Consider the following 13,581-nt stretch of genomic DNA (forward strand, 5'->3'; position numbering starts at 1 on the left):
ATACAAATGAAATGAAATAAACAGTGCTTTCATTTTTCCATGAAGGTCTACTAACATTAATGTTCAGGTAAGTAATTATTAGTAATTAAGTATTACAAGAAAGTTAAGTAATTACAGCTATTAATTACTTAAGTAATTATACTTATTAAAGCTATAACGTAATTCAGATTAAGAGCTGTGAGTGATTTTGTCTTTGCATTTTGTTGTTTGATTAACTGATGGTCCAAGCGCCAGTCTGCCACTTTAAGACAATATATTGACACACATCGGATTTTCTCCCAACTGTTCTCGTCCACTTAAGACATAAAATGTGTTTAATTAAATCCTCTCCAAGCCGGCCATTTTGACATATTTTGTGTATTTGATCGTTTGGACGCGCCCGAAGCTCAAAGTGTAATTAGCTTGTCCGTTTTGGAGCTTGAAGCTCTTCCACACGAGCGCGATCTCGCTTCTGAGTTGCGAATAGCAAAAATGCATCATAGACAAATGTTTGAATATTATTGCATATAAAAACAGCTGGCGACTCTAGTGAGATAGAATTAGCAAGACAATGTATCTATAGCAATAATAAATGTATGTGTGTTTTCTTAAAGGGGTCATATGATGCGATTTTAAGTTTTCCTTTCTCTTTGGAGTGTTACAAGCTGATTGTGCATAGATAAGATCCCTGAAGTTGCAAAGACTAAAGTCACAAAACCAAAGAGATATTCTTTATCAAAGTTAAGACTCTGCCACGCCCCCTAAAACGGCTCGTTCTAACACGCCCCCACATATCTACCTCACTATGTGGAAATAGTAGCATAATGGTTCTCGTCCACTTAAGACATAAAATGTGTTTAATTAAATACTCTCCAAGCCGGCCATTTTGACATATTTTGTGTATTTGATCGTTTGGACGCGCCCGAAGCTCAAAGTGTAATTAGCTTGTCCGTTTTGGAGCGTGTCGCGTGTACACATTTCAGCATGGGGAGCAGTGTCTCTTGTGCGGATTGTGCTTTCAACGTTTTATTATCAAACATGTCACGCAATTTAGCAACAGTATAAGACGGTCTTTTTTCAACAATCACCGATTGTGCTGATTCTGACTTTTAAGTTTGAGTTTTAGGGAGGAATGAATGCGCACCGCTGTGAAGGGAAAAAAGTTGCGCTAGAAGAAACGCGGCTATAATCCTTAGAAGCCAAAATCTAAATAAAAAATAAAAAATAAAAATAGCTTAATAAAACAGCCACAGGCCTAAAGTGTAAGCAGACGTTTGAATGTTTAGTTCTCTCCTCTATCATAATTAGTGCTGAAGCTCCTCCGCACGAGCGCGATCTCGCTGTTTTGGAGCTTGAAGCTCTTCCACACGAGCGCGATCTCGCTTCTGAGTTGCGAATAGCAAAAATGCATCATAGACAAATGTTTGAATATTATTGCATATAAAAACAGCTGGCGACTCTAGTGAGATAGAATTAGCAAGACAATGTATCTATAGCAATAATAAATGTATGTGTGTTTTCTTAAAGGGGTCATATGATGCGATTTTAAGTTTTCATTTCTCTTTGGAGTGTTACAAGCTGATTGTGCATAGATAAGATCCCTGAAGTTGCAAAGACTAAAGTCACAAAACCAAAGAGATATTCTTTATCAAAGTTAAGACTCTGCCACGCCCCCTAAAACGGCTCGTTCTAACACGCCCCCACATATCTACCTCACTATGTGGAAATAGTAGCATAATGCGCCCAAATGTGCACGCAAAGAAAGAAGGCGTGGTTTCAGTAACCGCAGTTAGTGTTGAAGCAGCATGTCAGGGAGACGCTGTGTGTTTCTAGGCGAAAGCAAAAGCACTTTATTTGGCCTTCCGAAAGTAGATGCATTTAGGAATCTTTAAAGTTACTTACAACAGAACAGCAATGCATTTTATGGACGACCGTTTCGTGAACCTAGGAGAGGAGGTAATTCTGACTTTGCTATGACAATTTGGCGCTTCTGAATCAGCTACTGTTTTGTTATTAGTTTAAGTATTTGCTATTGACTGTTCAAATGAGGAGTTTTGCGCATTGTGTGTGTGTGTGCGCGCGTGCGCGTGTGTGTGTGTGAGAGAGAGAGAGAGAGAGAGACAGCGTCACATCACAGTCAGCTGTCTTAACCGCAGCTTGTGTACTGCATCATTACTGTGTCTGTTCCCCTTTCAGGCTTGAACTGATGGTAAAACTAATGACATTATTTACTGTCATCACATTTATTTTGAAAGATGAAGCTCGCGATTATGGTAAGGGGAGTTACATTTCCGACGAGTGCTTGCGGTGTTCGGCCAATCACAATGCACTGGGTCAGCTGGCCAATCAGAGCAGACTGCGACAGACTCTGACAGCACTAAGACTGTATGGATCATCTTTAACTAAAACTCCTATCCTTTTCCTGCTATAGTACTGCAGTAATGAGCAAGGGAATGTCATCACATCCCTCCCCCTTCATCCCAGAGGGTGCATGTATCCCCCCCCCCCCTTCAGGTACGAGCTGAAGGCAAGAGCTCTGGGGGATCAATACCCATGGCAGTGGAGCGTTCAATACCTCTGAATTATTGCTTCATTCTTCCCCTCTTATTATAGATGAGTTATTTTTTCCAAGCCACACCACTTTAAGATCAATAGAGAACAATATTATTCTTGTCTTTCCCCCCTCTCTTATTCTACCACACGTTTTTCTTTCTAATGTTGCATCTTTATGATACAAAACAACTGGTGGTAAAAGAGATGTTGGAGGCAGGTGAAGAGGAGGTGCTGCTGAAGTAGGCTTTCTTTACAGAATGAAGGAAAAGTTTCTTTGCATGAGAGTACTATACACAAATATATAACATGCAGTGTGTCGTATTTTAGACTAGAGCAGTTTTTCTCATTACTTTGAGAAACCCTAAACCACTCTTGTGTTTTTTCTGCTTGGTGTGCTGACTAATAGCGTATTTCCATTGTGCTCTTGTTTTCACTGAGGCTGTGTTATATAATAAAGCCTCAAAACGTGTCCTTTGGGGTCTTGTTAGCAGTGTGTGTGTTGGTGTGTGTGATTCATCTACAGCGCTACTAGCCGTTGTGACCGCTGCAGAGCGGTCATATCTGGCTGCAGTCCGATCTTGCAGTGACCTGGAATTGCCTGTAATCTAATTGGAGGTGCTCGTCCCTTCCGACAATAAAGCATTAAGTTGGCAGTAGATCCCGCAGAATTTTTAACGTCACCAATTACTGAGCTCCAGTTCTACAACAACATTTTGTTTAGATGTTGTAACCAATCGCACTATTTTTCAAACCCTTCCCACCAACCACCCACATTTTCAATCAATTCCTGATTTAATTTTTTTCACATTGGAGATATGTGACATCATGCATGTAAAATAGGTTATGAATGTTTTTTTTATGACAACTTTTAAGGGAAGTAGTGATTTGGCATCCCTGTTACATAATGTTCCAATGTTAGATAAGAGATAAAACAAATCGGAAATATATATCTCAAAATTGTAAAATGAAATTGTGAACAGAACGGGGAAAAAAAGGCCTTTCCATCTCAGATCTGTTTCCCTGCGATTCTTGTGAATGTTTCGGCAGTTCCATAGGCAGGATTTGTCTCGGCTGCTCCTATGGTTTATCGATTGCCATTTTGCACTTCCTCCTAACAAACACACGCCACTGACATTCAGTTTTAAAAGTGACACAGAACCTACACTGTCAATTATATGAGATGTATTAGTTTGTCCCCAGGGATCTGTATATGGTGTCCAGTACAACAGAAACACCAGGATGAGAGAGAGACAGACAGACAGAGAAACAGACAACCCTGCAGAAAAACTAGCTTAAACCAGACTAAAGTGGTTTGTAGGTCTTAGCTGTTAGGTATAGGGATGCAGAGAGATATTAAAATTCCGGAGTGTCTATTTACATTAAGTGAAAATAGCCCACTTTGTTGGCAAAAGCTATTTACACTAACTCGACCCACCAACCATGTGATTTGGCTAGTCAACACTATAAAAGATGATCATTTAACAACAGCTCCATGGTGTAGATGGTGAATCGCTTATCGTAGTCTTATTGATGCGATCGACCCGGGTTTGAATCCGCCTTTTAAAAATATTATATCACATCGGAAAGGAATTTATTTTCAATAAAAATGAAGGAAATAATCAAAAAGTTGAAAATAAAGTATCGGGTAGGTGTAGTGAGGGCTTTATTGTCCTAATAAGGTGGCATTTAATAATTTGAATTAAAAATATAATTTACACAATACGTTATTATTGTGTACTGTTTTAAAATGTTGTGTAAATAGCAGAAAAACCTGCTATTTTAACATAGTGTAAATAAAATCTATAGCTATTTGCACTTAGTGTAATTAGCCTCTATCTATATTTACACTTAGTGAAAATAGCTTCTGCCTTAAAATTCTGGACGATACTAATAATTATTTTCATGTTCTGGTCGATATCATAATGATATACTAGAATTTAGTCATCACAGCACTAATGTTAAAAAAAATTACATTAAATATGAAAACTTTATATTTATTTAGAGATTATTTATTTAGTATTTAACAGTGTTATTATATTATTGGTAATCTAAATGTAAAAATGGGAAATGACCATAAGCAATTAGATTTCTATAACAAATTCAGTAAAAAAAAAAAAGTCTCTGATATTCACTGACAGCCAATATTGTAGTGATATATTGCACATTCTTAGTCTGATGTGATTGTTTTAGAGGGGTTTTGGACAGCTAAAAAGGCTAGGAGACTAGTTAAACAAGCAGAACACCATCTGACCATGGTGGGAAATCTGCTAGACCAGTTTAAACCGGATATGAACCACCATAAGTGGTTCAAGCAGCTTTTTTAGCAGACTGGAACACTCTGAAAGCAGACTTCCAGGAATATCAGGTGTATTGTTGTATGGGAACAATACGTCTATATATGTGTGCCTTCCATAGGCGGTGGGTGAACCAACTTCAGGGTAAGGCTAAAAGCAGCCAAATGTATTAAAGGGGTCATATGATGTTGCTAAAAAGAACATTATTTTGTGTATTTGACGTAATGAAATGTGTTTATGCGGTTTAAGTTAAAAAAACACATTATTTTCCACATACTGTACATTACTGTTTCTCCTCTATGCCCCGCCTTTCTGAAACGCAACGATTTTTACAAAGCTCATCAGTCTGAAAAGCGTCCGGCGGGCTTGCGGCAACCACATGTGACGACCCCGGGCTGGACTCCGCTTCGTCCACGGTGAAAGCCATTTAATGGGACTGAATTTGTATTTAACGTGTTTACAATTGAATAAAAACGTTAGAAATGGATAATTATGTAACGTTACCTTTCCACGGTTATTCAAACAGTGAATAAATTATAGAAAGTGACATTATCACTAACATTGATCTATCGCGAGTTTAAGCACTCTCAAAAAAAACTAAACTATCGTTATAATCACTGAAGCTGTATACACTGTGAAATGAATCTCTTACTTACATTGTGCGTACATCTGCGCTTTGTTGTTTATGATAAAAGAATTCGCAAGAGTCCGGAATTCAGTCAGCGAACGCGCGTGCACTCAACAAAACTGATGAGTTTCAACGATGACTCATCTGAACGACTCTGATTGGCCATTGCATTCCTAAGCTCAACAGAATTGTGCGTGATTGGTTAAAATGCGCAACACTGTAAAAACGCCTAAAATGAAATACGGTGCAACATGAGCAGATCTTAATTTAATGCCGCAATCGACACTGTCTATTCATATTCACTTTGTTAGCAACAGACACAATAGATTTAATTTGTTTGTGCAGGGGCATTTTTGTCCAATTTAGTGGCATTTTTGCACCAAGTCCCTGTGGCCAGGGGAAGGCTAAGCCCCAGTCAGCTTTATACACGCTCCGCCTATGGTGCCTTCTTTTTATTTATATACGTGCCTTTCTTTAAATTCTTTTTAATTATGCTGTACTTCATCTAGCAGTTTAACAAAAGAATGTGTTCTGTTTTGTAACTTTATTGTACTACAAAAAATCTAAAACAATGCTTGACCTGTATTTTCGTGTAAAGCACAGGCCAAAAGCACAGACTTTCTTGTGTCATCGTCTGCAAGACCTTATATTCAACTTATGTTCTTGTTGTGGTTGACTGATTTAGCCATTTATGGATTCCGATTTCAGTTGTAGTTTCCAGGTAGCCATTGATTAATGCCCAGCCAGAGCCTAGTGGGAGGCGTCCGTGGCTTTGCCTGTATTGATTCAATTAGTTCTGAGGGTTTGCTAGTGTTCTATGCAAATCGCCTTTGTTAGCGGCCTCAGCTAACAGAGACTGATTAGCATCGCCAGCTGTCTGCTGGGTACTTCTAATACCCATGCCAGCTGCCATGGTTGTGTACCAGTTGCTTAACGTCGGTGATGCCCTGAAAAGTGCCAACTTGAGTTCATTTTCAAGAGTAAGGTACATGATTAGTTCAAAAAGCTGAAGGTTACCTGTAGCACAGCTATAAGTTTGAAGATTTACACTCAAAGGCATGAATTTCACTACATTTGCTTCTGTTTCCAAAGATGTTCTGCCCGGCGCTTGAGAGAAACGTCTGATATACTCGTAGCAGTGGGTGAAAGAAATAAAATAATAAATCTGCCATCTGTGTCTTCCTTTCAGTGTCACTGGTTGCCACCTACAACTCTGATATCATGTCTATCGTGGCACTTAACTTCCCTCTCCCTTCTTCACTGGAATGAGTCGGTCGCCCTCTCATAAGATCCATCTGTGCACCAGATCAGCTATTTTTCTCTTTTAATTCGCCTTTGATTTAGAATCACTTTCAAGTGTGTCCTCTTGTTTGTGTGGGTGTGCGTGATGAATTAACACCAGCGAGGAAGTACAAACAAAAAGCAACATAAAAAAATAACCATGAAATTAGGCAGTGAGCGGACCTTTGACCTCATGGAAGAAATAGGCATTGATCGGGTTGGGGTATGAGGTAAGACCAAAGCGCAATCACATTGCCTCACGAACACTGGAGTAACTGATGACAAAAGGTCAGCTTTTATATATATATGAAGAGTTCATTTGCAAAAACCGATAAACGCCACTTTAAAAAAAATGAGCTGATTGCCGTGCATTATTCTCCACATATAGCGCGATCTGAACCCTAAACACGTTTTGTCAAAAAAGCCAGTTTTGTCCACTTTCAAGGCATCGCAAGTTCACGTTTTACTGCAGAAGCCGACAAGTGCTCTTGTGGTATTTGAACATTAGCCGATAAGTCCATTTTAGCGAATCAGTGCGCTGTATTGCGTAATTTTGTAATATTTTTACAATTTTAAAATATTTAATTTGTCTAACAGTTAAATACAGTGTATAAACATGTCCAGCAGTGTATATTCATACTGTGTACACAGTATATATAGAACAGAAATCTGTAATTTTGTCATTTGTGTGTGAGTCTACTAGGCCAAACTTAACTGAGGAAGTTTTGTGTTTGTTTGCATATTTACGCATTAATGGTTTCATGTAAGCTGCACAGTTTGTCAGTTCGTTTCACTGTTTAAATGGCTTCAATATGGTTGCCTATAAAATGCAGCTTGTTTAACTATAACAGGTTTTATGAGCATTAGCTGTTATATTTTCTCCATCAACAGCAATTAAGCTAACAAAGCTGTACTTCTTAACAGAGTGTGGTTTTGTGTGTGTGCTTGTGAGAAAAATCAACAGCAGCCCTTCATATAGCAAATAATTATACGCATTCTATACAAAAAATCCATATTTATTCTCAAAATATATATCTTGAGAAAATTTTTCATTAAATCCTATGCATATCTCTTTAAATAAAAGTGGATTTTTAAAAAATAAATATGAATAGGATTTTATGCATCCTGTACATACTCATATATTTGGAAAATACTGTTCATTGCATAAAAACTTATAACCTTAATAATAGAAATACTTGTAATATTTAAAAAAATTTTGAAGGAAATGAAAATGGGGTTTGCACGTTTGTTTGGTTCTAGTCTTTTCCTTTCTCTAGATATAACTTAGGTTCCTCCTCCAGAGCAAGGGGAAGTTTATTTTTTAATGGCATTTGAAAAAGTAATAGCACACCTCTTCTGTGACCAACCTGTTTTTGTAATGAGAATACTAAATTAAGTTAAAAATTTCTTGGGTTACACTTTATTTTAAAGTGCCCTTGTTACAGTGTAATTATACATTTAAGTACTAAGTAATATTAACTACATGCACTTACTATATGGTTAGGATTAGGGTCTAAGAACGTGTACGTGTAACAAGGACCCCGTAAAATAAAATGTTACCGTTTCTTGTTTTAAGATGAACAGCTTACCTGTGTAGATGAATCTTCCTGGTGTGCCTTTGCAAAACTGTTTGGACTTATAGGAGAGTGTGACCTCTACCACCCCGGGGATGTGACGCGGAGGGGTCTGAACTCTGATGGCATGAGGCGTGATGAGCTGTGAGGAGAAAATGAGATAGAGAGAGGACGTCAGACTCAAGGAGGTCTATTTTACCTGGAGATACCTGGCATTTCCGTTCCCCTCAATGGCAGTTGCTTGGCTGGCACAGGAAGTATGAGAATTGAAATCTACCATCTTTGACAATGGGCGCTCAGTTCTGAAGTTCGGTCGTTTTGAGCCAATCATTAGAGCCGTAAATGCCACGTGACTAAATAATAGCTCTGAAGCTTCAGGAAAATAATGACTAGTGACTATCCTGTACTGTGAAATGAAAGGCAACATATACTGACAATAAAAATCCCATTGACAAAAGGTAATGAAAAAAGTCTCAGAACAGTGAAGTTAGTTCTGAGAAAAACTTTGTTGGCAAAAGTTGTTCATTTGCCCAGGCTGATTATGTTCTTTGATCCAGTTCTGATCAGTAAACAATCTGACTGTGTGTGTGCCATATGTGTGTTTGTACGTGAGTGTATGAATCTAGTCTAATCAGTATCAGGCTGTTTATGGTGGGTGGTGAAGGGATGGCGTAGATGAAGGCTGGAAGAGGACAGGTGGAGCTCCTCAGAGACGTAATTAACAGCGCACTGTCTTTCAGCATCTCACAGTCTGTGTGCATGTGGTTCATATGAGCTGTTGTCTAAAACATCTTTGAACATTTGTCTCTCACAGTCATAAATTTAATTTCAAAACAGTAAACAAGTGAACTTAGCTTGACAGCATTTATGGCATTAGACGCACTCCGGATGCGAAAGCGTTCCAGTCAAATTCTAGTCAAGGCAATCATAGAATGCAAAATAAATGTGAAAAATAAATCTAAAAGGAGTCAAGAGAAATGCTGACTGAATTCAGAATAGCACATTCCTTTAAAGTGGCAGGAAAAGTAACTCTATTGGTAATGACGGAACTTGCAACCATAGTTGCTTTTGGGAAACGCACCCTTGGTTAGTGGCTACTTGTTCCTCCTAACTGCCCGTTTGACTACTACAGTACTGCACATGCTATAGAAAGACACAAGGTCCTTTAGAAGTCCACAAAACGACGTCTTCGGAGCGCAATGTTAATGAATGCTGCTATTTGAGAACGACAGACAAAAATGACTGTGTTCAGGAGACGGTGAATGGGTAGGAGGAGAAGAAATGAAAGAAACAGATCTTCCTTGGAGCCTCCCCTGCTCTTGTTCTCTTCCTCCCTCGTTAGATGCTATCTGTGGTAATCAGATCCCCGCTGGCACTGCAGCAGAAGGGAACTACGTGGCTCTTGATGGGCCCCCCGTGTACGGAGGTCACGGGGTCAGGAGGTAAAGGTCACAAGGTTATGAGGTCCACAGGAACCGCTATAGGGAGATTTCAGCACAGTGTATTTAATCGGTACCAGATGTAGTTCATCACACACACACACACACACACACACACACACAGTAATTAGCTCATTTAGCACTTAGCATCAGCAGATCAAAGAGGTTAGCTGAATATAAATTTGGTAAATTTGTATCAGGGTTGGTGCTTGATGAACACTCAGTAGTTCTCACGAAGAGTGGTGGTCTGAAGTGAGTAAGTACTACAAAACACTCCAGATCAATGTGTTTGTATATGAGATTGGCCACCACTGATTTAAAGCCGCCGCTATTGAGCAGTTAGCCAGCGTTAAACAAGCTGCTCAGTTTCTTGTACAAAGACATGTCAAAGCAATTGAGCAGCTATTGAAAGTATCACATTTCTTAATCACTTAAGCACAGTAACTAAATCACCTGCATAATGTCGGCCTAATGTATTCGGATAGGACAATGGGTGTCATTGACAGCTTCGGGAAAGGTGACAGATGTAACTGCATTAAGCCAACAACACTGGAGGACTTTTATTAATGTCGTATTTAAGATATCATTGACACTAAACTAAATGTAGACTATTTGAACTTTGACTAATCACATTTTTTTTTTTTAAATAGTATGCAAGGAATAATTGACAATGGGCCATTGAATTACCATACACCTTAGGTGGCAAAGCGGTCATGACACAAGTGTGCATTAATTTTCAATAACTCAACAGTCTAAAGTGTAAAAAACTAAATTATTCCGCTAATATCATGTTTTCTACATGTACATGTTTATGTAGTGTCCTTACCTCTTTCTTAAGCTATCACTACTTCACTACTTCACTACTCGCACATGTCACGATTGAGTTTACCGAAAATCGTACGGAGACAGTCACACACGACACGAATTTACTACGATTTTCACAAATTCTGACGTAGGCCTAAGCATTACGTTTCGCGCCATTTATAAAAATATGGATCCTGAGGACGAAATCGTTTTCTTTGTGGCAGGCAGCTATGGCTTGTGACGTCCAAAAAAAAAGAAATGAAGATGAAGGACATGGCAAAGAGAATGGCTGAAAAGCAGAGAAAAGCATGGACTTTCTGTTCTTCATAAACAACTCGAGGCGAGTAGGCTATTTCTGAATTTCTGCTCGTTTTGCCGGAAATACAACAGGCATATTCATTCATAAAGCTGAACGGCAAATTTGGCACAATTCGAAATAACAAATAAAAAACAGAGCTGTATAATTAAACTAAAATGACTATATAGACTATTTATAAACATAATATGTGGTTTTTGTCATCTTCTGATTGGTCAACTTCAGATGGATCGCCAAAATCATCTCGTTCAACGGCACATACGCCACAAATTTAAACTGACAGCATCTGATTTTTTTTTTTACATGTTTTAAAATTATCGGGAGGACGGGAGGTGCTCGTAATGTTCTCGGATCGGCCCATAATTCTTCTCACACGGTATGAGCCGCAACCATGCGCGCATCTGCGATTTTCTCCCGAGAGAAAAAAATCGCCTGCTAGCTCGTACGACAGCAAAAAACGCACCATGTACACCCACCTTTATTAAAGAACATGGTGATGTGAAAATGAAAGCATTGTGGTCAACAATACATTTTTTGTATATTTGGATGTACATTTAAATGAGCATCTAAGAACATATATATGAAAGCTATTTCCTACCAATAATTATGAGATAAAACGTTGAAATCATAACAAAAATTATGAGACAAAATTTTACTGCTGACTTACAAGCTTAATATGACTGTTTAGCACAAATTATGACTTTTATCTCATAAATGTTTTGTTATAATTATGACAGCCTATTTTTCAACTTGTCAGAATTTCAACTTACAACATGTACATAGTTTTTGTTTCATAATCATAACTTTATCTTACATGATTTAGTATGTCAGAGTTGTGACTTTTTATTAATTCGTTTTTTAATTACTGACTTTTTATTTTATCATAATTACGATTTGTTATTTTCTAATTTAATTTATTTATTTATTATTTAATTTATTTATTTATAATATGTGGACTTTAATACACAGCTTTAGCAACATAAATATCTTTAGGAAATATTGAATTTATTTTTACGTATATTTCTGTTCTTATATTTTTTTACCATTATACTTTTTGAGTCCTAAGCCTAACCTCAATTTTATACATTTGAAGTAATAGACAACTACATTTTAAGGTGACAATGATTTTAGTTCGAAAACTTTTTTTAGACGCTGTCAGTATGTTAATAATGTATGTTTCATTGTCAATGTAATCATACAAAAGTGTAAGAACCATGCTTTGTGTATAAATACCTATAATTACTAATGAGATCACACTGTAGCGACAAGCAGTGAGAAAAAGCAAAGTTCAGCTGGACAGATGGCAATATGACTTGCAAACTCACCTCACTCCAGACTAACATGGTTCCGAAGATGACCTGCAGCCCGTCGAAGAAGTTGTCTCCGATGATGATGACAGTAGCACCTCCTGTTGTCCAGCCTTCACTGGGACTAATGGCTTTGATACAAGGTGCAGCTGCTTCCAGAAACGCCACAGGACCAATTTAAAGAAAGGAGAAGAATGAAAATCGACTTTAATCATCTGTGCTTAGTGTAGTTATCCAACATTAGCATTACTTGACCATGATTAGAGGTTGTGTAGAGAACTTCCAAAAACATTCAGGATCAACATTAGTGTGAGGGTAGCAGATTTCGGGGTTAAAGGTGCCATTCGAATGCATTTTAAAGGAAGTCTTGACACCTCTCAGTCTCTTATTTCAAGGCCAAAACAGGAAACCAAAAACACACAAATGTCACTAAGAAAGCTCGCACAGCTGGATTCAACTAAGAGTCCCATACCACAGGCTCTGGAAAAGTGTCGGTGGTTTTCACAGCTCTCGTAGCACACATTAGGCGTAAAAACAAGGGATCACTTACACCAAGAATTCCCATCCATACGCCCGAGTTGGCATATCCATACTTTGAGGGCACAGTAAGGAAATGCTTGGGTTGTAGCAGAAAAGTGAGACATCGCCTCAAATTATGGGCAGGACTGCCAATAGATTTAATCTTTTATAGCTAGAAAGATGCAAAAACCTCAATACCTCAGTGTCCAGTACTGTATGTCCTACTGTACAAATCATTTGTTACTCGGGAATATGTCACAGTTGATGATGAAATCCTAATTCCAAGGCTGATGTAGTGATTTAGGATAGTTTTGGCATTGGTTTTTGGGTGCTTCTTCAACTTTTCATGCTGCACTTTCAATGTCCATAGCGTTGACTTTTATAAAAAAAATATTTCATAATTTTAAAGACAACATTAAAATGATCGGAAACTATTGTTTTGGAAACTTTTTATCATGGTTTTATTATTCCCTTTATTGTTTTACCCCATCCCAGAATCTTGATTTTTAATTATGAAAATCCATCATAAATATGCACATTTTTACATGTTTGGTTACATTCTATTTTAAGGTGTCCTTATTACAGTGTAATTATAAAACATATAATGAGTAATGTTAATTAAGAACATGTACTTAATATATAACTAGGGTTAGGGTTAATTGCTTAAAATTATGCATAATTTACTGTTATTACTATAGTCAGAACAAGTAAGATGTGTAACAAAGACACTGTAAAATACAGTGTTACCATGTTTTATATAAACTACAATAATCTAAACAGAGTTTTTTTTAAGTTTAAAAAAATATTTCTACTGTATGTCTACTGTAACGTTTTACAGTATTTAAATTCCAATTAAGCTTCAAAATTGGCCTCAGAAAGACAAAAGA

The 13,581-nt window shown here is 37.7% G+C and overlaps 1 protein-coding gene across 2 annotated transcripts in view; it reads right to left on the reverse strand.

Annotated features, from left to right (window-relative positions):
- ebf1b (EBF transcription factor 1b) overlaps nt 1-13,581 on the reverse strand; it is a 153,321-nt gene that overhangs the window by 36,541 nt on the left and 103,199 nt on the right. For both annotated transcript variants that reach the window (XM_016267605.1, XM_016267606.1), the window contains exons 9-10: nt 12,194-12,324; nt 8,325-8,451 (exon numbers count right to left, since the gene is read on the reverse strand). In XM_016267605.1, coding sequence (XP_016123091.1) covers nt 8,325-8,451; nt 12,194-12,324 — 258 coding nt within the window. The remainder of the gene's footprint in view (nt 1-8,324; nt 8,452-12,193; nt 12,325-13,581) is intronic.

This window comes from Sinocyclocheilus grahami, unplaced genomic scaffold (genome assembly GCF_001515645.1).
Source record: "Sinocyclocheilus grahami isolate Dianchi unplaced genomic scaffold, SAMN03320097.WGS_v1.1 scaffold39.1, whole genome shotgun sequence".
NCBI classification, from domain to species: domain Eukaryota; kingdom Metazoa; phylum Chordata; class Actinopteri; order Cypriniformes; family Cyprinidae; genus Sinocyclocheilus; species Sinocyclocheilus grahami.